Genomic DNA, 24,058 nt, shown 5'->3' with positions numbered 1-24,058 from the left:
AGGGAGGTACACTGGGATCTTCTTGACAGCACACACTTGTCAGTCAGCCTCGGAATTCTGGTGATTTGTAGCTCCTGCTCAGACATTCAGGCACTGTCCTGTGAAAAACACCACACGAGAACAGAACGAAAGACTGGGTTGTGGCACAGCAGTAACATTTTACTTAGAATCCCTACAATATGGAAACAGGCCCTTTGGCCCAGCAAGTCCACACCGACCCTCTTAAGATATCCTATCCCACCCAGACCTATTCCCTTATTTCTCTACATTTTCTCCTGACTAATGCACCGAACACTAGCATGACCAATCCACCTAACCTGCACATCTGTGTGATTGTGGGAGGAAACCAGAGCACCTGGAGGAAACCCACGCAGACATGGGGAGAACTTACAAACTCAAGGCTGGACAGTCACCCAAGGCTGGAATTGAACCTGGGTCCCTGGCACTGAGAGGCTGCAGTGCTAACCACTGAGCCACCATGCCCTTGGCACTCTTTTCTGCCTGCCCTGACAGTGTTTCGAATTAGAGATTACGAGAGAGCAGTCGGCCAGAAGCCAAAAGTATACAACTACCCTGAGAAAACAAGAGCAGTTCAGGAGAAGGCAGAAGTATGGCTCCAATTTCAGAAGCAATCTCCCTGGGTTTCAATCTGGCAGAGTTACAGGAGACCAAAAGGTCATAACAAACCAGTTATTGGAATGATTGGGCTTCTTCTGCTCTCTCCCTTCAATAAAATTCCAGTGAGACACAACATCTGTCGTGTAGCACACACAAACGTATGGTGAGATACTTTATGTTTCGTCATGCTTTTACAGACTGCAATAGTTTTTTTAGCATTTCATTCTTTTTCTTCCACAAAGCTCCTGTCGCGTTGTTTAGAGGTGAACGGGAAGGCATCGAGATTTACAATGCAATGTGTGATCACCAATGATGGGGCAAGCGTAACAGAGAAAACGTTACAGCTGGCAAGACAAACACTTGCAGGAGGTATAGGCACCCTCTTTTAATATGGTCACTGTTCACAATCTGGTAACTGGACTAAGTACCGCCCAGTACATCTCTATTGTATCAAATTGCATTGATCTCCCATCCCATTCAAACAGCTCAGTGGGTGCTCAACCATACAGACAGATGGTCAGGATTCCATCCTATTCACTTCCATTGTCCTGTAATCAGCTAACTGCACTGCTATTCATTCCTACTGTAAGGAATTCTAATAGACTATTACCATTCCTTTCACTGCCATTACATTACATTCTAATGGAGTAAATCCCTTTTCATTCACACTCATTATGTGGAACAGATACGCAGCAAGTAACATTTGTGCACCCAAGTGATAGGCAGTGTCCAAGGAGTCATTAAGCGCAGGAGGAAGCCATTTGGCCCATTAGTCAATACCAGCACTTTGGTAGAGCAATCTAGCCAGTCTCATTTCCCCCACTCTATCCCTGTAGCCCTCCAAAATCAATTTTATTCAAATTCCTGTCCAGTTTGTTTTTGAAATCATTAACAGTCTCTGCCACTACTCGCAGAAAGCAAAACAATATTAAACCATTCTGCAACATTACCACCCTGCATTGTCAACACTCTGGGAGTCTATTGAGCAAAAACTGAACTTGGCCAGCCATTTAAATATTGTGGCTACAAGAGCAGGCCAGAGTGTGAAATTCTGTGGTGAGTAACCTCCAAACTCTCCAAAGCACATCCACCACCTACAAGGCACAGGTCAAGACTGTGATAAAATATTCTCTTCCTTGGACTCTTGCCTGGATGAGTACGAATCCAACAACCTAGAAACCTAACACCCGACAGGACAAGGCAGCCCACTAGTTTGACAGTCCATCCATTGCCTAACATCAGTCTGTGTCCCAGCAGTACACTCCTAGGTACTTTTGTACACAGTATACAAGATTCACAGCAACAGCTTGCCAAACCTTGTTTAATAACACCTTCCAAATCCACAACTAATTCCATCCAGAAGGACAAGATTAGCAGATACATGGGAACGCCATCCCCAGCACATTCCCCTCCAAGCCACTCACCATCCTGACTTGGAAATACCATGCCATTCCTTCAGTGTCAGTAGGTCAAATCCTGGAATTCTCTCCCTCATGACACTGTGGGAATAGCACGTGGACCGCATAAGATCAAGGTGGCATTTCAACACCACCTTCTCAAGGGCAACAAGGGACATACAAGATATGCTGGCCAGACACCGATGCCCAAATCCCACAAGCAAACAAAATAATTCTAAAGCTAAATCCCCAATCATTCAATCTCAGTGTGTGGAATTCCATTCCAACAAATCTCCCTAATGCGCACTATATAGAATTCTAATAGGCACATCTATTTGCGTTATATGAAATCTTAATAGAATAAATCCCTTTCCATCCATTCCCATTATCCTGAATTCTGACTGACAGAATCACCTCTATTCACACCCAATTTATACAATCACAATTGACCAAACGGCTTCTCCTTCCCCGTTCCTTACTTTGATTACTACACCTCCAGGTTCCATCCATGTGTCGAATTTCAGTGCACCATCCTTTTCCCCACTGATTTTAGGGTCCAGAATTGTATGGATGATACAAAGTCCTGTATTGTGTAGAGCCTGTCAGCACCAAGAAACTCCTCTGATGTCTGTTAAGATGCAGCACACCAAACATGGTCAAATGTGTTGTATTATGGGCTGTCAAGGCAGCTACACGTAACATGCGATGTTTTACATTTGCTCTTGTTCATTGTTTTCGAAAGGAAGTTTGTTTGGTTTGAGTCACTGAATGAATGGTAAAAGTGGGCTGCTGTTCAAAGATTTGCAAAGGGACTATTTTTATCCAGCATTTCGAGGACCTGGTCCAAAGAATTTCTGGCAAACCGTTAGGTATATTTATCAGAAGTCATCAGCACTGGAGACTGCAAGGGATGAAATTCACAAACAGCTATTCTGCACATAAAAACAGGGAGAGTATTTATATGGAATGATGCCTCTGATTTGACTTATCATTGTTACGTGAGCCTAGGTGAAAAGTTTTGTTTTGCATGCAGTACAGGCAGATCATCAGGGTGAAAGAACAGAGTGAGAGGTACAATGTTACAGCTGCAGAGAAGGTGCACAAAGAGCGAGATCAACATTACATTAAAAATTTGAGCGGTCCATTCAGAAATCGGGGAAGAAGTTGTTCTTGAATCTGCATATGCAAACTTCTATATCTTCTGCCCGACAAAAGAGGGTGGAAGAGCGTATCACCCGGGGTGGGAGGGGTATTTGATGATGTTGGTTGCTTTCCCAAGGCAGCAGGAAGTAAGGGTGAAGTCAGTGGATGGAAGTCTGGTTTGTGTGATGGACTGGGCTGTGTTCACAACTTTCTTGCAGTCTTGGGAAGAGCAGTTGCCACATCCCACTGTGACGCACCCAAATTGGATGCTTTCTGTGGTGCATCTATAAAAATCGGTAAGAATCCTTTGTGGACATGCTGTATTTCCTTAGTCTTCTGACGAAGTAGAGAGATTGTTGTGCTTTCTTGACCATATATCTATATTGTGCAAGTTACAAGAGAGCTGGAAAATGGGATGAGATTAGGTTAGGCTATCTGGTCGGAAGGGTCTGTTTCCATGCTGTACATCTCTATGACTCTAAGTGACTTGCATTTATTTAGCAATATTGACTAACCTAAAGCTTTTTGCAGCCAATGAAGTGACTAGGAACTGTTGTAGGGTGGGAAACTGGACATTTCATTTGTGTGCCAATAACGAGTTAACAGCAAGATATCTGCTGAGGAATAGAGGATAAGACACCAGTGAAAACACCCAAATGCTCTGGGATGTTTGATATCAATCTTAGAGAGCCAATTTTATGGCATTGTCTCAGGAGTACCCAAGTGTTTGCAGTGGGGCTTGCACCCACAACATTTTGACTTAGATCTCATCAACTAAAGCTTATTAAAAAATAACTGGTCTTATTCCAAATCAACTAAAGGCTTGAACTGCATCAGCTATCACCCACTCTCTCTGGGCCTGACATACATTGTGTCATGAAGACTTTGCTCTTCACATCCAAAACAACTCTCCATTTTGGAGTCTGACCACCTCAGATAAATCTCGTCAAATCAGACAGCTAATCCCACAGGACCGGGCACACCCACAACAGTGGCACTGCTATGCTTCGGGCTGTGAAAATAAAGTTTCCATTGAATGACTTATGACAGTTTAGTAAACTGACACGTACAATCTGTCAGCTCAACTTCTTGCTTCCTGTCCATGAGGTTTGCTTGGACATGATCTAAATTTCACAATTACAATGATCTTCACAGGAGAAATTCATTCAAGTCCTATCAACAAGGCCACAATGCAATCTGCAGTGTACTGTGTAACAAATAGGCCATACCCAAAAAGAAAAATTAGATGCAACATTTAGTCTTTTAGTTTATTGGATGGTATTAAATATCACACAGTAAAATCATATTTCTACAGGCTAAAAGCACTATTTGAATTTATTTACATAGATTTATAGCATCCTTACAGTGCAGATAGTGGCCATTCAGCCCATTTGGGTCTGCACTGATTCTCTGAAGACCAACCAACCCAGATCCACTTCCCCAACCTTATCCCCGTAACCCTGTTTTTCCCATGGCTAATCCACCCAGCCTTTACATTCCTGGACACTACTGGACAATTTAGCATGGCCAATCCACCTAAACCTGCACATCTTTAGACCATGGGAGGAAACTGGAGCACCCGGAGGAAACCTACACAGGGAGAATGTGCAAACTCCACACAGTCATCCAAGGATGGAATTGAACCTGGGTCCCTGGCACTGAGGCAACAGTGCTAAACACTGAAACACCCTGCCGCCCCTTTGTCAAAGCCAAACGTTGCTCCTCATCAATCCAAGTTGTCTGATGCCCACAGCAGATAAACAAAGAACATTTCCCATTCTGGTCTCCTAACGACTTCCACCCAAATCAGTGCAATGTTCACACAAAAATGGGATGGAATTCACCTTTGCAGTTATCACTATGCAATATGGAGAGACAGCATGTGGGTTAAACATGCTGAGCACCCAACCTTATTGCGCATCCTTAAAAAGCACCAATTTGTTGCTACGTAAGGAGACTTCCAGCTATTCCAGGGCACCCTTGGGGGTACATACTACTGTCGCTCCTTTGGAAACTTGTGGGTCTCATCTCGCTGGACTGAACCAACTACCCACTGTACTCTGGGGCCCAGAGGTGCCTTGGAAATGGGAACTGACAATGGATCCAGCCCTTGCTCCTGCCCTTACCCTCAGTAGCAGCTGGACTGACAGAGCTGTGTGTGTTAGAAGTGTTGGGGTGATGTTACTGCCTCCTTGAACCTCCATATGCTGTAGATTGACCCACAATGCCCTTTGGAAGAGAATTCCAAGATTTTGACTCAGCAACAATGAAGGAACAGTGACATATCTCCAGGTTAGGATGGTGAGTGGCTTGGAAGGGAACTTGCAGGGGTGATGTTCTCACATATCAGCTACCCTGGTGCTTCTAGAAGAAAATGGTAGTGGGTTTGGAAAGCGCTATCTATGGATCTTTGGTGAATTTCTGCAGCGATAGTAGCAGCAGTGTGTACTGAATACTGAGTGTTGATGGTGGAGGGAGTGGATATTTTTGGGTGTGTTAGAATCAAATGGGTTGCTTTGCCCAGAATGGTGTCAAGCTTCTTGAATGTTGTTGGAGGTGCATCCATCTAGACAAGTGGGGAGTATTCCATCACATTCCTGACTTGTACCTTGTAGATAGGCTTTGGGGAGTCAGTTCATCCCACCATCCCTCCCATCAACCCCCAAAAGATAGAGACAGAGACACAGTGTGAACCCTCTCCAGGACACCCTTCTTACAAGAATCATTCTCCCAACTGACCCCAAATCATTTCTGCACAGTGGAATCAAAGAATCCCTAAGGTTTAGAAAGAGGCCATTTGGCCCTTTGAGTCCAAACTGACCCTCTGACAGCATCACGAGCCTCTGACAGCATCCCAACCCTACCCTACCCTACCCTATCCCTACAATCCTACATTTTACCAGCCAGCCCACATAGCCTGCAGACCCCTGGATACTATGCAATTTGCATGGCCACTTCACCTAACCTACACATCGCAGAAAGAATGTGCAAAATCCACACAGACAGTCGGCAGACTAGAATCGAACCTGGGTCCCTGGCACTGTGAGGCAGCAGTGCTAACCACTGAGCCACAGTGCCGCCCCAGCATGATGTTTTGCATATTTCACTTTTCAATTACCCCGCGGTCTTTCAGATTCGCTGGCATGTTCAGGCCAACAGCTGATAAATATGGGGCATGGTTACCCTCTGGAATTCAAGTTGCATCGAGACTCCTGGTACTTTACATTTCCCAAGTGGCAGCAATTTTCACTTTGGTTTGGGGCAGCATTTATTTATTTTAAATAAATGAACAACTTTTAAATGCAAATGATGGGTTGGCCTTCCGCATTCTTGTTAAATGTTTCCCTTTCTCAAACAAAGCAAAGATGGAAAACAGTTAATTTGTTAACAGGAACCAATTGGATTCAGTCTGTCATCTTCTGGCAGCTGACCTCATCCTGTGCCTGCCAAGGAGGTCCTGACGAGTAGCAGAGAGGAAACAGTCAGTCCCACTCATCCCTCGCCGGAGTCTAAGGATATGATCAAAACCATATGTCTGGCTGCACTAACTATTCAAATAACTCAAAACAGCTGAGGCTAAATATAGAATGTCAGTGAGGTAATGCGGCTTTCCCAATCCTTGTAGCATTTGATGTGGGTCATTGGATCTCATCTATTGTGGGTCTGCAATCCACTGTAGGGAATCTAGTCTCCAGTTGTCTCGGACCCACTTCGCCACTGGACCAAGACTTTGCGTTACTCAGACTGTGTGGTAACCAGTAAACAATGGTTTCCCCACACTCAAAGAACTCTCGCCTTCCAACCCCTCAGGATGGCCACACCAGTGCCCCATCCACAAGTGCAACAGAGCCTGTGGTAGCCACATCGGTCTGTTCAGGCACTATGGACTCACCCAAAGAGTGGAAGAGAGTCATCCTCAACTGCGAGGGACCGTAGGTGATGATGCCACGCAATATAGTTCGTGCTCCTTCATACCAGAAGCACTGCAGTCCTCCAAAGTCTCAACCGTACCCCCTAGAGCCCCTCATATCCATCTCACCCTCTTGGATAAATTGTTCTCTCTACTGTCAAACATCCTATGCCTACTCATAGCCAAACATGAGGTCAAACATGCACCCTTGCCTACAAAATACGCATCAGGAAGCAAATTCCCAAGCCAATGCCAACTAATACCTGGATCACTGCAAACAGGAAATCTGGAGAGGGTCAAGTGGTAGTGATGGCATGGTGGCTCAGTGGTTAGCACTGCTGCCTCACAATGCCAAGGACTCAGGTTCAATTCCAGCCTCGGGGGACTGTCTGTGTGGAATTAGTGCATTCTCTGAGTCTGAGTGGGTTTCCTCCAGGTGCTCCAGTTTCCTCCCACAGTCCAAAAAGGTGCAGGTTAGGTAAATTGGCCACGCAGACTAGAGAAGAACGTGCAAACTCCACACAGACAGTCAGCCGAAGTTGGAAATGTACCTGGGTCCCTGGCGCTGTGGGGCAGCAATGCAAACCACTGAGCCACCGTGCCACTCATCTCTGACCTGAAAGAATGATCCCTAACTTTAAAACAATGCCCCCTAGTTCTGGACTTATCCAGATAAGGAAACATCCTTTCCAGGACTACCTTGTCAAGACCATTCAGTATCTTATCAACTTCAAATCGAATCAGATTTGGTTGTTCTAAACTCTACTGGAAACGAGCCCATCGTGTTCCTCATAAGTCAACCTTCTCATTTAAACTACCTTCCTTAAATGAGGAGACCAAATCTCCCCACAGTATTCTAGAGCTGGAGTCTAACTGATGCCCTGTGTAACTGAAGCATGCAAGGTGGACAGACCAAGCCTTTCTTTCATGGGATGTGGGCATTGATGGCAAGGCCAGCATTTCTTCCCTATCCCTAAATGTCCTTGAACTGATCAGCTTGCCCAACCACTGCAGAGGGTAGTCGAGAGTCAACCAGATTACTGTGGGTCCGGACTAAGTAAGATGGCAGATTTCCTTCATTGAAGGACATTAGTGAACCAGATGTGGTTTTGCAACCATCAATGACAGTTTCATGCTCACCATGACTGAGACTTTCAATTCCTAATTTAATTAGGAGAATTTCAATCCTGCAAGTTGACATGTTGGGACACAAACCAGTGACCATTCGCTTGGATTACTAGTCTGATTTGTTACCACTGAGCCACCATCTTGCTCAAAAGTCCAGCCAGGTGGATTTGATTTTCAACATACTGCGATGCTACTAAACTGCCATCGCCGATCCATGGACCATTGGAGACACCAGGTGATTTGCTCTCATCTTCCTCCTTCAATCAAACTCAACATGTTGCTGCTTGTGGGATCATGCTGTGTGCACATTTGCTGATAGGCCTATGTACGTAACTGTTACACCTGTTCATCTGAACACATTGGGATCTTGCTGAGAGATATTAATTCTTCCTACAAGGCTGAAATGGAGGAGGAAGAAAGGGCAAGAAGCTGGAGGAGTGGGACAACTGTGCTGAAGGATAGGACTGTTTTCAATTAACCTCCGTCTGACTTCTTTGTCCAAGATCTTTGGGTTTCCTTGTGATTTGGAACCGCACGGAAAACAGCAGTGTGACAGGGAGAACTGCCAACACCAACTGCTCACTTTCCACCAAGAAATCTTGGAAAAAGAGAGACGAAGATGGGAGTGGAACATTGTACAGAGATGTGTGCCAACCGCTTCAAGGCAGAGACACATCAGGCTCTGGGTGATATCAAACTGTTTGTGGTTCACACAACGCTCCATTTCTGGGAAACGATTGCCCAACATAGGTGCATCAGCCAGAGTCTATTTGAAGCCCCAACAAGATCAGTTCATCCCATGGCAGACTGCATCAAAATAGGGCTGCACTTTGTAAAACTAGACTCTGGGCTATAATCGTGCAGATGCTGGAAACATGAAACAAACCCAGAGGTTGCTGGAGAAACTCAGTAGGTCTGGCAGCATCTGAGAGGAGAGAAACAGTTCACGTTCTGACCCGAATATGACTACGTCGGTTCTGAAGGGAAGTCATACTGGAGTCAAATCTTTAGCTCTGTTTCGCTCTAGACTTTGGGGCTGCCTGCAGACTATAAAGGCAAGCCTTTGAAATTTATTTGCCCAAATGTTGGGTACAAAATAGGCATTGCTTTTGCCTCTAAAACAATAATTGCTTCATTTTGGAAGCGATGTAACACTTGGAAAGTCTGCTGAAATGTGGATAACAAAATATGGGCATTGCATCAAAAACACACACAAGACTCTTTGTAGAGATACTTCGGTGACTGACTACGCCACAGGGCCCTGCAACCGAGTACACCCTTTGTTTGGCTTGAGAGTCCACTCTGCTGACACTAGACCCAGAATGGGGGTGAGAGAGGAGGCTGAGAGGGGTGGGGGGGGGGGGGAAGAATTTCTACTGTTCAGAACTTCAAATTGGATCAGTAAGGGCAAGCATGTCTCGGCAAGGAAACAGAAACACTGGTTATTATTCGAAATAGTTCGCAGATCATCTGAAAAAGCCCTAAAATTCTCTGTTTTGGGCCAAGTGGACTGAATCCTCAGAGAGTTATTGTGAAGTCTATTTGTCCCTCATCCTGCCCCTGAACAGAATCAGAGTGAATGCTGTAACACATGTAACTGGCCTGCGGCTACCTTCTATATTTAGCTGCACATTTTTGCTGCCACAACTCAGACAGACACACCGGCCAAACCTGTAACTGGATGTACACCAAGCTCTAAGTATCTGTTTACAAAACTCCTTCAGTGCCTCACTTATTGAAGCCTCTGAGTCGAGCAGAGCAGGAGGTCCCTCTCTCGATTTCTCCAATCTGTACTGCCTGAGGGCATCACTATAATAGGCATCAACACTATGGGACATCGTGGGTGTGTGAGGGGGAATAAATATCCCAATTACTCTGCCCATTTCCCCTCGACACACACTGGCCTCAGATTAAAAACTGCACAGACCGACACTGGCTCTGTCACTGTAGCAGAGGACAGAGGCAGAGCTGGACCGTAAAAGGCAGAGCTGGACCCTAGTAGCACAATGGCTCGGTGGTTAGCACTGCTGCCTCACTGTGCCAGGGGCCCGGGTTCGATTCCACCCTCAGGCAAGTGTTTATACATTCTCCCTGTGTCTGCATTGGTTTCCTCTGGGTACTCCGGTTTCCTCCCACAATCCATAGATGTGCAGGTTAAGTGGATTGGCCATTCTAAATCCATTATAGTGTCCATGGATGTGCAGGCTATGTGGGTTAGCCATGAGGAAATGCAGGGCTGCAGGGATAGGATAGGGAGATGTGTCTGGATGGGATCTCTTTCTTTTGGGGGGAGAGGTGGACCCAATGGGCCAAATGGCCTTCTTCCACACTGTAGGAATTCTATGGTTCTTTCTCCAGAACAGAAACCAATACTGCTTCTAATGTCTTTTTCCAAATTTCTCTCCTCACCTTAAAAATGTGCCCTTAGACTTGAAATGCCATCCTAGGGAAAAGACAACTACCATTAACTCTATTAACTCCTGATTTTTTAAAAAATAAACTCCTTTGCCTCTCAACCTCCTACACTTATAAAAACTGTCTCAACCTTTTTTTATAACTCAACTCTTCCATATCCGATACCTTCCTGGTAAATAAGACTACCAAGACCATAGGAGCACAAAAGAGGCCATTAGGCCCAATGTGTCTGCCCTATCATTTAATCATGGCTGAGATGTTTCTCAACTGCATTCTCCCCGTAATCTTTGATCCTCTTAACAATCAAGATCCTATCTGAGTCTTAAATATACTCAATGACCTAGTCTCCACCATCTTCTGCAGCAATGAATTCCATAGATTCACCAACCTCTGGCTGAAGAAGTTTCTTCTTATCTTCCCTCGACTCTAAGGCTGTGCCCTTGGGTCCTCGTTCCTCCTGCTAATGGAAATATCTTCCCAACATCTGCTCTATCCAGGCCTTTCAGTATTCTTTAAGTTTCAATTACATCTCTCCCACCCCATTCTTCTAAACTCAATCAAGTACAGACCCAGAGTCCTCAAACGTTCCTCATATATTAAAACTTTCATTCCTGGGGTCATTCTCATGGCCAGTATATCCTTCCTGAGATATGGGGGCCAAAATAGCACAGAATACTCCAAATGTGAACTGACTAGAGCCTTATAAAGCCTCAGAGGTATATCCCTGCTTTTAGTTTGAGAAGCCTAATGCTAACATTGTATTAGACTTCCTAACTGCTGACTCAACCTGCAAGTTAACCTTAACAGAATCCTGGTCTAAGACTCCCAAGTCCCTTTGCACTTCAGATTTCTGAAGTTTCTCCCCATTTAGAAAATAGTCTATGCCCCTATTCTTCCCACCAAAGTGCATGACCTCACAGTTTCCCACATTGTATTCCATCTGCCACTACTTTGCCCACTCTCCTGACCTGTCCAAATCCTGCTGCTGTCTCCTCAATGCTACCCGTCCCTCCATCCATCTTTGTATCATCTGCAAACTTAGCCAGAATGCCCTCGGTTCCTTCATCTAAATCATTGAAGTGAAAGGTTGTGGTCCCAACAGTGACCCTTGGGGAACACTACTAGTCACTGGCCACCATCCTGAGAAAGGTCTCTTTTATCCTCACTCGATGCCTTCTGCCAGACAGCCAATCTTCTATCCATGCTAGTACCTTGTCTCTAACACCAAGGGCCCTTCTCTTACTCAGCAACCTCCTATGTAGCACCTCGTCAAAGACCTTCTGGAAATCCAGATAGATAACATCCATTTGCTGTCCTACGTCTAATCTGCTCATTAGCTCCTCAAAGAATTCTAACAGATTTGTCATGCATCACCTTCTCTTGATGAAATGATGCTGACTTAGCCGTTTTTTACCTTGCACTTCCAAGTATTCAGAAACCTCATCCTTCACAATGGACTCCAAAATCTTACTAATGTCTGAGGTCAGACTAATCGGCCTGTAATTTCCCATCTTTTGCTTTACTCCCTTCTTAGACAGGGGGGTTACATTAGCGATTTTCCTGTCCTCTGGGATCCTCCCTACCTCCAGTAACTCCCGAAAGATCATCAGTAATGACTTCACTAACTCTTCAGCTATCTCCTTGAGAACTCTGGGGTGTAGTCCATCTGGTCCAGGTGATATATATCACCTTCAGATTTTTCTTTTTCTCTAGCACCTTTTTCTTGGTGATGGTGACCATACTCACCTTCTCCCCCACCCAGACTCTCGAAGTTTTGGGGTGTTACTCCTGTCTTCCACTGTGAAGACAAGAGTAAAGTATTCCGTTCCACTGCCATTTCTTTGTTCCCCATTACTACTTATTTAGTGTCATTTTCCAGCAGCCCAATAGCCACTTTTGCCCTTTATATATTTAAAGAAACTCTTGCAATCTTCCTTTATATTACTGGCTAGCTTACCCTCATATTTAACTTTCTCCCTCTTTTTTTTTAAGTTGTCCTTTTGGTCCTTGTAGGCTTCCCAATCCCCTTAGCCATATTAGATGCCTCCCTGCACCATGCTTCTTTTTCCTAGCCATGAATCTCTGCTGTGTCTCCTGAATTACTCCCAGAACCCCTGCCATTGCTGTTGCACTCTCTTTCCTGCTACGCTCCTCTCCCAGTCATTTCTGCCCAGTTCCTCCCTTATGCCTCTGTAGTAGCCTTCATTTAATTGTAATACCGTTACATTGGATTTCACCTTCTCCCTCTCAAATTGCAGAATAAATTCAGTCATATTATGATCACTGCCTCCTAAGGGTTCCTTCACCTTGAGCTCCCTTATCAAGTCTGCCTCATTGCACAACACTAAATCCAGAACTGCCTGCTCCCTAGTGGGCTCCACCACAAGCTGCTCCAAAAATCCCTCTTATAGACATTCCACAAATTCCTTTTCTTGCCATCCACTACCAACCAGATTTTCCCAGTCCACCTGCACATTGAAATCCCCCATGATCACTGTGACCTTGCCTTTCTTACACATCTTTTCTAACTGCTGCTGTATCTCAGGCCCCACATCCTGACTACTGTTTCTCTTCAGAACCCTTTCCAGCTTAAAGTCCTTCCTCTAACCCATTGGACAAATCTTTTAATTGACTGCTCCTATAGTCTATTAATGGTCAATATTAAGTCTTATTTTACCACTCTTCCCTGAAGACTTGGGTCTTGGGAACAAGGATGTGATTGAATTTTACACTATGAATAAAAGTCAGGCCTTGAGCAGCCCAGAGAAGCCTCTTTGTCCGTTTCCTTCGTCCGTTTGCTCTTTGTCCTTTGTACAAGGCTTTACTGTGAGGGAAACCAAGGCTGCTTAGTATTGAAGCTCTCACAGTAAAAGATGACACAGTAGAAACAACAAACATTCATCTGCTCATTAATCAAGGGATGTGACTAAGGAGGATAGATTTTGAATACAGTGATTAAATGAAATTTTAAACAGGCAACAATCTTTCAAGATCACCAGGTGAGTGACAACTTCCACTAAAATTGCACCGCTAATGAAACAAAAATTCCTTTAGGTCTTAAACAAGACTGTACCCAGGTAAAAACCTCTCACCGAACCACATGAGACAACATTAGGTCAGGTGATCAGAATTTTGGTCGAAGAGGTAGGATTCAAGAAAGTGTTTGTGCAGATTGAAATTGAGAGATCCGGGTTCCACCCAGGAAGCTGAAAGCACCAGTGTGGGAGCAGGGATGTGCAAGAGACCAGATTTAGAGGAGCATGGATATCTCAGGGGGCTGCTGAGCCTGAGAAGCAGGAATGAGAACTTCATAAACAAAGGTTATTTAGTCCAGACATTTCTCCCTGTGTGACTTGTGTCAGGATTAGGAAGGTGCACAGTAAACCTTTATAGATATTTTGGCCATTCCTAGACCATCATGCCCAATTCTGAAACACCGTTGTCAGCAAGGAGGCAGAGACTTTGGAAATTGTATAAAGAGGATCTATTCCAATAGCACTGAGGGGGGGTGAAGCTGATAGAAATACCAAGCTGGAATTATTCTTCGTGGAGCAGGCAAAGTTAAAGGAAGTGCTCAAACTATGATGGATTTTGTTTGATTTGATAGGGAGCGATGATTCCCAGGTTTCAGGCCATTCACAGAATTAGGGGATCTGTTGATGATCCAGAAAGCACTGCCTGGCAAAATCAGATTCTATACTAAATGTCATAACTGAAATTGGACTAATACTTGGAAAGTAATTATTGTGGGGTTAAGGAGGAAAGAACAATGGGAATGGAATTAGTCAAACTGCATTTCAAAACACTGCTGCAGGAATGATGGACCAAAAGGTCTCATTCGCTGCTGTGTAATACTATATGGCAACTACATGGGCAGGCAATGGCCTCATGGTATTATCGTTGGACTGTTAATCCAGAGACCCAGGTAATGTTCTGGGGACCCAGTCTGAATCCCACCATAGCAGATGGTGGAATTGGAATTCAATTAAAATCTGGAAATAAGAGTCTAATGACGACCATGAACCCATCGTCGATTGGCAGGAAAAACCCAACTGATTCACTTAAGGGAAAGAAACTGCCATCCTTACCTGGTCGGGCCTACATGTGACTCCAGACCCACTTCAATGGACCCACTCCAGACCCATTGCCCTCTGGGCAATTGAGAAGGACAATAAACGTTGGCTGAGTCAGCGACACCATCATCCCGTGAATGAATAAAAACTCTGAAAAGTTGGAAAGCTTAAAGCAAACACCTCCATCCACTTTCAGTGGAACAGTCCTGTTTGTGACGGTGGTTCCCCAACAAACTGAAAACTATTTTCTTTTCTGCAATGACAAACAGTTTAAAACAACTGTTCTGTAGCCACAACTGTTTGCATTCTCAGAGGCTCGACTGGGCTTGTGTTTTGTACACAGGGTATGGAGGGGTAGGTTGGCAGAGTGGTGGTGAAGGAGGGGGTTGAGTTAATTGTGCCTGTTCTTCATTGTTTGTGAACCCAGAGGACAAACACCAGCATTTTCAACTGTAGGGCATATCCTGGTCTGGACAGCCACATCGAACAGTCACCGGACATTAGTTTGAAGCAGGAAGCAAGGCCTGCCATTCCCTTTCCTGTGTGATCGAATAAAGGTCATTACAACAATAGTTCATATGTACACAGCACCTTTAAAGCAATAAGGCACATTTTAAATAAAGACAAAAAGTACAGGAAATCTGAAACAAAGTCATAGTCATGGTGTTGTACAGCACAGAAACATACCCTTTGGTCCAACTCGTCCATGCTGATCAGATTTCCTAAATTAATTAAGTCCCATTTGGCCCACATCCCTCTAAACTCTTCATATTCATGTACACATCCAGATGCCTTTTAAATGCAATTGTTCCAGCCTCCACCATTTCCTCTGGCAGCTCAGTTCTGAAAGGGGTTGGAAAATCAGATTTTTAAAAACAATTTGACATTTATTGCCTCGGCAAGTGAAGCTCCAGTAGTGAAGCAGTTAAAATCTGGGATATACAAGTGTTAGAGGAGTGCAGAGATCTCGGAGGAGATGGGGAAGGGATGACGCCATGGAAAAAAAATAGTGTGAAAACTACAATGAGAATTTTACAATCAACTTGGGGAGCCATCCCAGGAATCAGTCGGTAAACATTTGTTACCCTCCCTTAGTAGCCAGAACATCCGTCCTTAGGGGTGGGGGGAGGTCAAAAATCTGTACACAATTAGGCAGAAATCCTGTCTGCCTTCCGGAAAGGATGCAAATGATTCCAGAGTCCTACTTGAGAAGTTGAAAGGGATTTCTTTTAAATTTAAGAAAAAACCCCAACCATCTTTGGCCATGTTATAACACAATTTGTGACCATCACATCCTGGATGTGTGATTTGAACCGAGGCCTTCTGGCCCAGAGGTACTATCACTGCTCTAGCCCCTAAAGGGAATAGGAAGGGCGTTCTCCCAACATCCTGCCCAATGTTTGTTTCCCACCCTTGAATCTTGTAGTACACAATGCATCCTGTTACATTTCTTACAGTAGTGAGATTTCACTGGCTGAAAAGTCCCATCAACTCACAAGGAGGGAAGGAAAGATGTCTTACACAAACACATCCTCCTTTCACTTTTATTGCAAGAACAATATTTAAAGGTTCCTTTTGGATGAATGACATCATTACAATAAGTACACAGCTCCCTTTAAATCTCACCTCTCTTCTGACAGGCCAAGGCAGACAGACTGATTCACACACAGTGTACGAATTATATCATTTTGTTAACACAACCCTGGTGTTGGGCATGAACCAGAGCTTCACTCCAATCTCCCCAAAACACTTACAGACTGCCACTGCAAGTGACGTCCATTTTTATCATGTACGAGAGATCGCCATAAGCACTAAACTGTCTTGTTCCTGATGCTTTTCGGTCAGTATTTCCATGGTCAGATACAGGACCATGGTTTTCCCAATTCTCCGAATGGGCTGCAGGTTCTTGGGGACTTCACCAACTCCTCCCTCCTACTTATGAATTGTTGCCTCCAACAGATGTGAATAGTGTTTGCAAATCTCACTGCTTTCTCACACAAGAATAATAGAGGACTTTCGCGGCTGCAAAGAATGTTGGGATAGGACGACTGCCATTCCTGCCTTGCTGTCTCCAGCATTAGTAAATATTGGCAAATTCCATATTTGGGTAACCTAATGTTTTCTTGGCTTCCCCAAAAACTCCTCTATTTGTTGTGTCAAATTTTCAGAATATTTTAACCACCTTGACCAGGTCATTCCAGAGCCTTCTACAGAAGGTCAAAGGTGAGTCCACCCTCCCAGATCACCTGAGAGAATTCACTCATGGGAGTCACCAATTGGAGAAATGTGGCCAGCAAACATGGGAGCATAGTAACCTGTGAATGGAGGAGTAGCAAGCAGCCGCTTATTAAGTGGCAGCATTGAGAGGGTGAACAGGTAAGTCTTTGGCCGAAGCTAGGATAGGGTGCTGACTCTAATCAAGCTCTGGAGTTCCATCTTCTGAGGAATTGAAGGTATTACTCTGAGGGGATTTGTATCCCTCAATTGAACACAAGAAAACAGATTATCTAGCCATGATTACACTGTTGTTTTTGGGACCTTGCTACATGTAAATTGGCTGCCCACATTTACAACATTACAACAGTGACTACATTCCAGAAGTATTTCAGGGGGTGTAAATTGCTCTGGGCCACCCTTGCGGTTGTAAAAAGATCTACATAAATGCAAGTATGTATTCTTTCGCACAACATAACCCTCAATGCCCAAATTATCATCCTGGACAAATCTATGCTCCAGGCCCTTCGATACCAATAGATCCTTCCTGAAAAGTAGCACCGTAAACTGAATGGAATCAAATCTTAGGTATAAATCTTCCTCCGTTGCAGTGCATCTATGATCTGAGCTAGCCCATGCAGGCCAGCAGAACCACAAGCACATTTTCATACTAAAGATTAATGGGAATTTCTAAATCAAATCAAGAGACTACGCTTGCTGAATAACTGAAGCATGAGGCCCAGATGGATAACTTTATTTTCTTGGGTGAGGCTACCGCTAATCCTTAATTAAAAGGAAGCTATATTGAGTGGATGTATGAATCAAGCATGAACCAAGTCAATGGCAGTGCATATCAAAGGGGCCAAGAAATGGAGAAAGAATCAGAAAGTCAGACAAGGCTCCCATCCTAGTTGTAGTCCAGTGGTCTTCGATTGGTCACTGTGCTCACACAGGGCATCAGTCTCCAGCTTGAACACTTCACCCTGAGGAGGTCACATAAGCCCCATGATTGTTCAGTCAGTAGTTGATACGGGACAAAGGGTAGCAGAGGGCCAGCCAGTACCTGGGGATACTGCGCCCTGGCAAGGGTCAGCATCTCCGAAAGAGCAGAACGGAAAGAACAGACACAAAACTAATCTGCTGACGCATAGTAACAGTCAAATTGGAGCTTGCGTCATCACTTGAAGATAATCACAAAAGGGAAGTCGACCAGAATTAGCTACTGTTTACGAGTGTAAAACCCTGCCAGCTCAGAGTAGGGTAAATTGACCGAAGCAGTCCTCTTGAAGCAGTTTCACGTTCACGCCTCGAGAACAACAGGAGCTTGGTGCTGTGCTTTTCAAAAGGCCTGACCTGTTTTCTAATGGGTTGCTTTAATGGCTTTCCAGAGCGTAAACAGCACAACAATAATCACACATATCTGGCACCGACTGCTCACACACCCTCGGCCAATGCCAAGCAAACTTAAGGAAAAGAAAACACAGAGAAATCTCCACCCTCTCTTTATCCAAGTCGGGGAGGTTTCAGCAGGACATTTCCTGAAAGAGACTTCAATTATAAAAGAGTCCCAGAGCAGAATTGGGCGACTGAATGTGTGTGCTGGCCTTTGTCAGCTGTGGGTCAGTGGGTAGCACACTTGCCTGAGTTGGGATGTCAATGGTTCAAATCCCACTCTATCATCTGGGTGACGTTCTGATGCCAGACTGAAGGAGCCAAGGGTGCCATCTTTCTAATGAGATGCTACAAGCCACTTCTTATTCATCATTTTCAAACAACTCTTTTCACCAAAAAAAAAGAATTCTTGCTTAAATATCATGTTTGCGGCAGACAATTCAAACCACCCAGCATTTCTCCACCATTAAATTCCTTTCATTATTTGAGATGTGTTGCTGTTAGCTGACCAGTAAATACAAGCCATCATTCATCACATTCCCAATATTTCATGATGTTGGAAGCCTCCATCAGGTCACACGTCAAACTCCGGTGAAGGGAATTCTCATTTCTCAAGCCTTGTCACAACAGCAAACCTGTGTACCAGATAAAATCTGGATTGATTTTCCTCTTTCCTTGCACATATGACATTCTTCACAGATGCAGAGAAATATACACAGAACTTCAACTCTGCTTAACATGTCCAATGCCTGTATTCAGTGCTGTCTTAACAGGTTTCCTCACCCATCTTCCCCGCACTTGCTGAATTACATTAGTTCCTTTGACAGTCCTGACTAAAAACATTCGAGATTCTCAGACACATTTTCAAAATGGCCAGATTCCTCCCCACCTCTGGGCCTTCAGGGACTGGTGTGCCTCCAATTCAGGTACACATCCGTTTTCCATTTCACCCACACTGGTGGCCATACCCCTAAACTGCAATTCCTCTACCTCCCTCTTCCGTACAGTCACATCCTAAAGTGTACCTGTCCAAAAACCTCCTGCTTTAATGTTAGGTCCCTTCCAGAATTAGACATTCTATCCTTCAGTAACACAATACTTGGGAGTTTTGCTTTGGTTTGACAAGCCTTCCGCAGACAAATTCCGCAATAGCATTTTGTAGCACCCACTCTTCCTTTCACGCACCATCAAAGGGACAAGATCTTTCTCAGGGAGCATTTGGAAAGCTCCTTCAGTTTTCAGTAATATTCAGTGATAAATACACTGCACCAAGATGACATTTTCCATATCAAACGATCTCAGCATTCTCAACACCATTCAACTCTTGGATTCAATTTGATGTGACATTTTCATTTCAGATATTCTTCATATCCCATCTAACTCCTTCATTAGTATTCAAACTTGGACCCATTTCAACATATCCATTATTCTATATATAAACCACTGTCATGCTCTCGATTAGCTTCCAGTCTGTAACTCATTTCCAGGTATCTATTATTCTATATGGAAACTATCTGAACCACTGGATTAGATTCCAATCTCTAACTCACTCCTTGGTATCCACTATTCTATATTTAAACCATCTGAGCCCCATCTGATTTCAGTCTGTTACTCACTCTCAAATATCTATTATTCTGTTCTGAAGCCCCACACTTTGGGAAAGATTCAGAAAGTGATCAATAACTCTGGAGATGAACCATCGGGGCAGGATTTGACAGATCCTGCATCCTAAATGAAGTGGCTGAGCCCTCAAAGGGTTCTTCATGACACACTCGCAGCTGTTGAGTCAGCTCAAGTGTTTCCTACCTCGTGTGTTTGTCGCCATGTCCGCCACTTTCTGAAAGGCATCCAGGAAGGCGGCTGCTGCAAGCACAGTGGTCCTGTCGTGAAGAAAGGGAACACTGTTAGAAACCATGTACACAGAGGCTGGTACAGGGTGGTTCGAGACCTTCACCTCTACAATCCAAATTTTCTTGGATAACGGTATATCTCTCTCTCTCCCCCCACTGGCTCAGACAAGACAGTTGGAGCTTCTCAACAATACTCCCAGCAGGTGCACCAAATGTGGCTTTCAATTGACTATGGCCCTCAGATATGGCCCTTCATTGGCAGGTTGGGGGAAAGCGATTCAGAGACAGAGCAGACGGAATTAGGTCCACATACAGATATCATTAACGGCTGCTGGCCAGACATTGAACAATCAAGAGGGACAGCGTCATTAATTTGGCACCAATAAACCCAAAGAAGAATTTGGGAAATTTTTTTCTTGCGCTGGATTAGAATGAGGTCCTCACTACCGAATGGAGCGGCTGAGGTGAACAGAGTGAGTAAATTTAAGGGGAAGCTTGATGAATACATGAGGGAGAGTGTATTAGCACATTATACTGATTGGAGGAATCATAGAATCCCTACAAGGCAAATAAAGGCCATTCAGCCCATCAAGTCTGTATCAATCATCCAAAGAGCATCCAACTCAGGCTCACACCCCTACCCTTTCCATACAGCTCTGTACTTCCCATGGCTAATCCACCTAGCCTGCATATCCCTGGACACTATTGGCAATTTAGCACAGCCAATTCATCTGATCTGCATGTCTTTAGACTGTTGAAGAAAACCAGAGCACAAAGCAGGACAATGTGCAGACTCCACAGACAGTCGCCAGAGACTGGAATCAAATCTGGGTCCCTGGCACTGTGAGGCAGCAGTGCTAACCACTGACCCACCCCAAGTGTAAAGCACAAATACTGGCCTGTGTCTGTGCTGCAGTTTTGTTTTTTTAAACATACTTCTGATGGAATGTTAGTCTTCATTACAGAGAGGCTGGAGCTGGCATGTGAAAGTTGTTTTGCAGTTCAACAAAACTCTGGGCACCTGACCTCAAGGAGGGTTTCTTAGCATCAGAGAATGAGTGCTCAGGTTCATCAGTGAGGATACCAGGATTAAGGAGGCTCCGTTACAGAAACAGCTCATAGAAAATCAGCTTCCGTTCCCTTGAATATAGAAAATTCAGAGTTCATCTTATTGCAGGGTTTAACATGATTAAATGTTTTGATAGTTTCTCATTATCTGCTCTATTTCATCTGGTTGGTTGGGGATTGGAAGGGTGGGTGGAAGAGAGGAGAGAGTCCAAAACAAAAAGGGGACAGCTTTAAATTTTGGATTGCACTCTTCAGGTTTGATGTCAAGAAGAATAGTGAAGATTTGGGACTTCCAGCTTACCTGCCTCTGACCCCCAAAAGGGTGGATATCTTACAGATCAGCCAAAGGCTCATTAAATGCAGGAACGGGCTGAAGGGGCTAACCAAGCTCCTAACCACTGAGTCTGTGACTGTGGTGAGGTGTCTACAGTGTGCGAAGGGAACACTCCAGAGGGTGGCCCCAACATTGTAGAGCTCTGACTCTGAGGGTGTTAAATTTCCCCAGTGCCTCCTCTCATTCTACTACCAATGCAACTGGCAGCTGCTGAACTCCTGCCTGAGACAAGACAGGAGGACATAAACTGATGCTGCATGCCCCACCCCTGTGTCAAACTGTGATATGCCTGAGCTGGGAGAAAATGAAGTAGAAATTTGGAATGTTCTATTCCTAGCATGAAATTTGAACTTTGAGAATGGAGGAGTGCCATGGAGAAAGTTGAGCTATCCTGAGTGCTTTAACAGCTACACTAAACAATAAAAGTTTGATTGATCTTAAAATGTGGTCCATTCATACTTGCTAGGAGCAACAAAGATTTAGAAGCAGGAACCTGCAAACAAGAGGAATATGTCCAGGCCTTGTACCTTTTCTGATTAGCCAGGAGCTCAAGGAATCTAATTCCCCATGGGTTTAGGGATTGTGACTGAGAAAGCAATCAGAGTCAACATGGCAAGCAATCTGCTCTCATCTCTCCTGTTGTAGAGGTTGGGTAGTTTAAAATTCGGCACTACTTTTTTTGTCCAGGTAAGTGGAAGATGAAAAGCTCCAGCAACACCTCTCTCAGAGCTTTTTAAAATAAAGGATAGTTTTAGAAAAACTATGAACTGGAAAATGGAAATTTGGATAATTAGTTGTTTTTTCACAACCCGAAGGAAAAGTGGAACTGTGTGGTCTCTTAATGGTTACACAAGAGCATATTACTTCACTTTAAGCTGAATTCTGATACTTTAGAGACATGTTAGCACCAGGAGTCTTTTGGGAAAGAAAGTGAGTGCCCAGGAATAGCTTGCGGATTGGTTTAAGTACAGTTTATCACAGAACTGAGGAGAGAGAGAACGCAGTTGGGACACAAGCCTTTCAGCCTGACAGCAGCAAAAATTACTCTCTTAATTGGAAAATAAATAACGCTCAAATTACAAAAATAAAACAAACTGATTGCAGCTGAGACCTAGGTCCAACTGACCAGCCACCAAATCAAGACTCTCCATAGTTGACAACCATCTATAGAAAAAACAGGAAAGAAAACATGAGATAGTCACATCAATTCCCCTTCTGGGCTCTGATTCACAGTGTTCGTACCTTCCTATATTACTTTCCCCTGCTCAAAGCCATTTTTAAAATTCCCCTCTTATGGGCTTGTACATCTTATGTGTGATTTAAAGCAGATAAAGTTTACACATTAAAAAGTTATTAATAATCTGCTTTTGCCACAAATTCATTACAATAAATACACTTTGTTAGTTTCCTTGTTCATTGACAAAACCTAGTTTTTTTTTTCAATCTTGGGAAGTGGTCTCAGTCAGACATTAACTACCCGAGAGATTAAACTGTTCACATTTCACATTTATGAGGACTCATGGAATAATGTGACTTCATTCCCGCCAGGATTGTGAATGTTTTAGACTAATTGGCTGGGTAGGTAAACCATAGGATGCATTTATTCTAACCCAATAGCAATCTCCAATGGGACATCCACTCTTGCTGATTTACAGTAAATTAATCTCCCACATTGAACTGGGTCCAGAAGTGGGTCCCAGTCACCCTCATGCCAATCCACCAGTCAGTTAAGGGACACTGCATGGCAGCAGTGTCACCCACCTTTGGTGACTCGTCCATTTTGTTGCAAAGTGCTGGATCTTACCAGGGCAGGGGTATGGGAGATGTAGCAGCCAGATTTCCAACTTCCCACTTCTCCCAAATCTTTACCTGGGATCTCTGTTGGGAAGAGGGCAGAAGTGGAAATCAGGAGGGGACAGAATTCGGCCAACTCCACACTGTGATGCCGTCTCTTGTGGTTTAGCCCAGAACTGGGATGACATCACTCATCACATGTGAGGGGGTGGTCCATAGGATTGGTCCCTCACAGACCAACAGTGGGAGGGTCACCATCTGTCACTGGGTCACAGACAGAAAATGAACCAAGCTCTTTAAAAAGGGAAATAGATGCATCTTTGGGGGTCGGCAAGATTAATGTTAAGGTACATTCGACAACTTACAAAATTTAAATAGGTCACAAAATGGCCAAAGGTTTATGGTACCTGTACATCAAAAAACAGTCAACAGGCTGGCACCTGATGCGTGGATTTCCTCTGGGTGCTCTGGTTTTTCCCACATCCCGAAGATGTGCAGGTTAGGTGGAGCCGTGCTAAATTGCCCATAGTGTCCAGGGATGTACAGGCTGGGGTGGATTAGGGTTATATGGACAGGGTTGGGGGTGTGTGGTCTGGTTGGTGTGCTCTTAGGAGGGTCAGTGTGGATTTGATGGACAGAGTGACCTGCTTTCACACTAACGATTCTATGATGTTCACAGGTCAAGGAGTTAAAGACTATAAGAGTTTTATAATGTGACAACT

At 44.3% G+C, this 24,058-nt stretch overlaps 1 protein-coding gene across 20 annotated transcripts in view; it reads right to left on the bottom strand.

Moving 5' to 3' along the window:
- mtss2b (MTSS I-BAR domain containing 2b) overlaps positions 1 to 24,058 on the bottom strand; it is a 146,797-nt gene that overhangs the window by 81,111 nt on the left and 41,628 nt on the right. For all 20 annotated transcript variants that reach the window (XM_043707337.2, XM_043707339.2, XM_043707343.2 and 17 more), the window contains exon 3: positions 20,097 to 20,170. In XM_043707337.2, the coding sequence (XP_043563272.2) occupies positions 20,097 to 20,170 (74 nt within the window). The remainder of the gene's footprint in view (positions 1 to 20,096; positions 20,171 to 24,058) is intronic.

Source organism: Chiloscyllium plagiosum, unplaced genomic scaffold (assembly GCF_037043375.1).
Source record: "Chiloscyllium plagiosum isolate Xiang-an unplaced genomic scaffold, Cpla_swu_hap1 HiC_scaffold_17, whole genome shotgun sequence".
Taxonomy (NCBI): domain Eukaryota; kingdom Metazoa; phylum Chordata; class Chondrichthyes; order Orectolobiformes; family Hemiscylliidae; genus Chiloscyllium; species Chiloscyllium plagiosum.
Note: the sequence above shows the minus strand (reverse complement) of the source record. Positions and strands in the feature narration are given on the sequence as shown.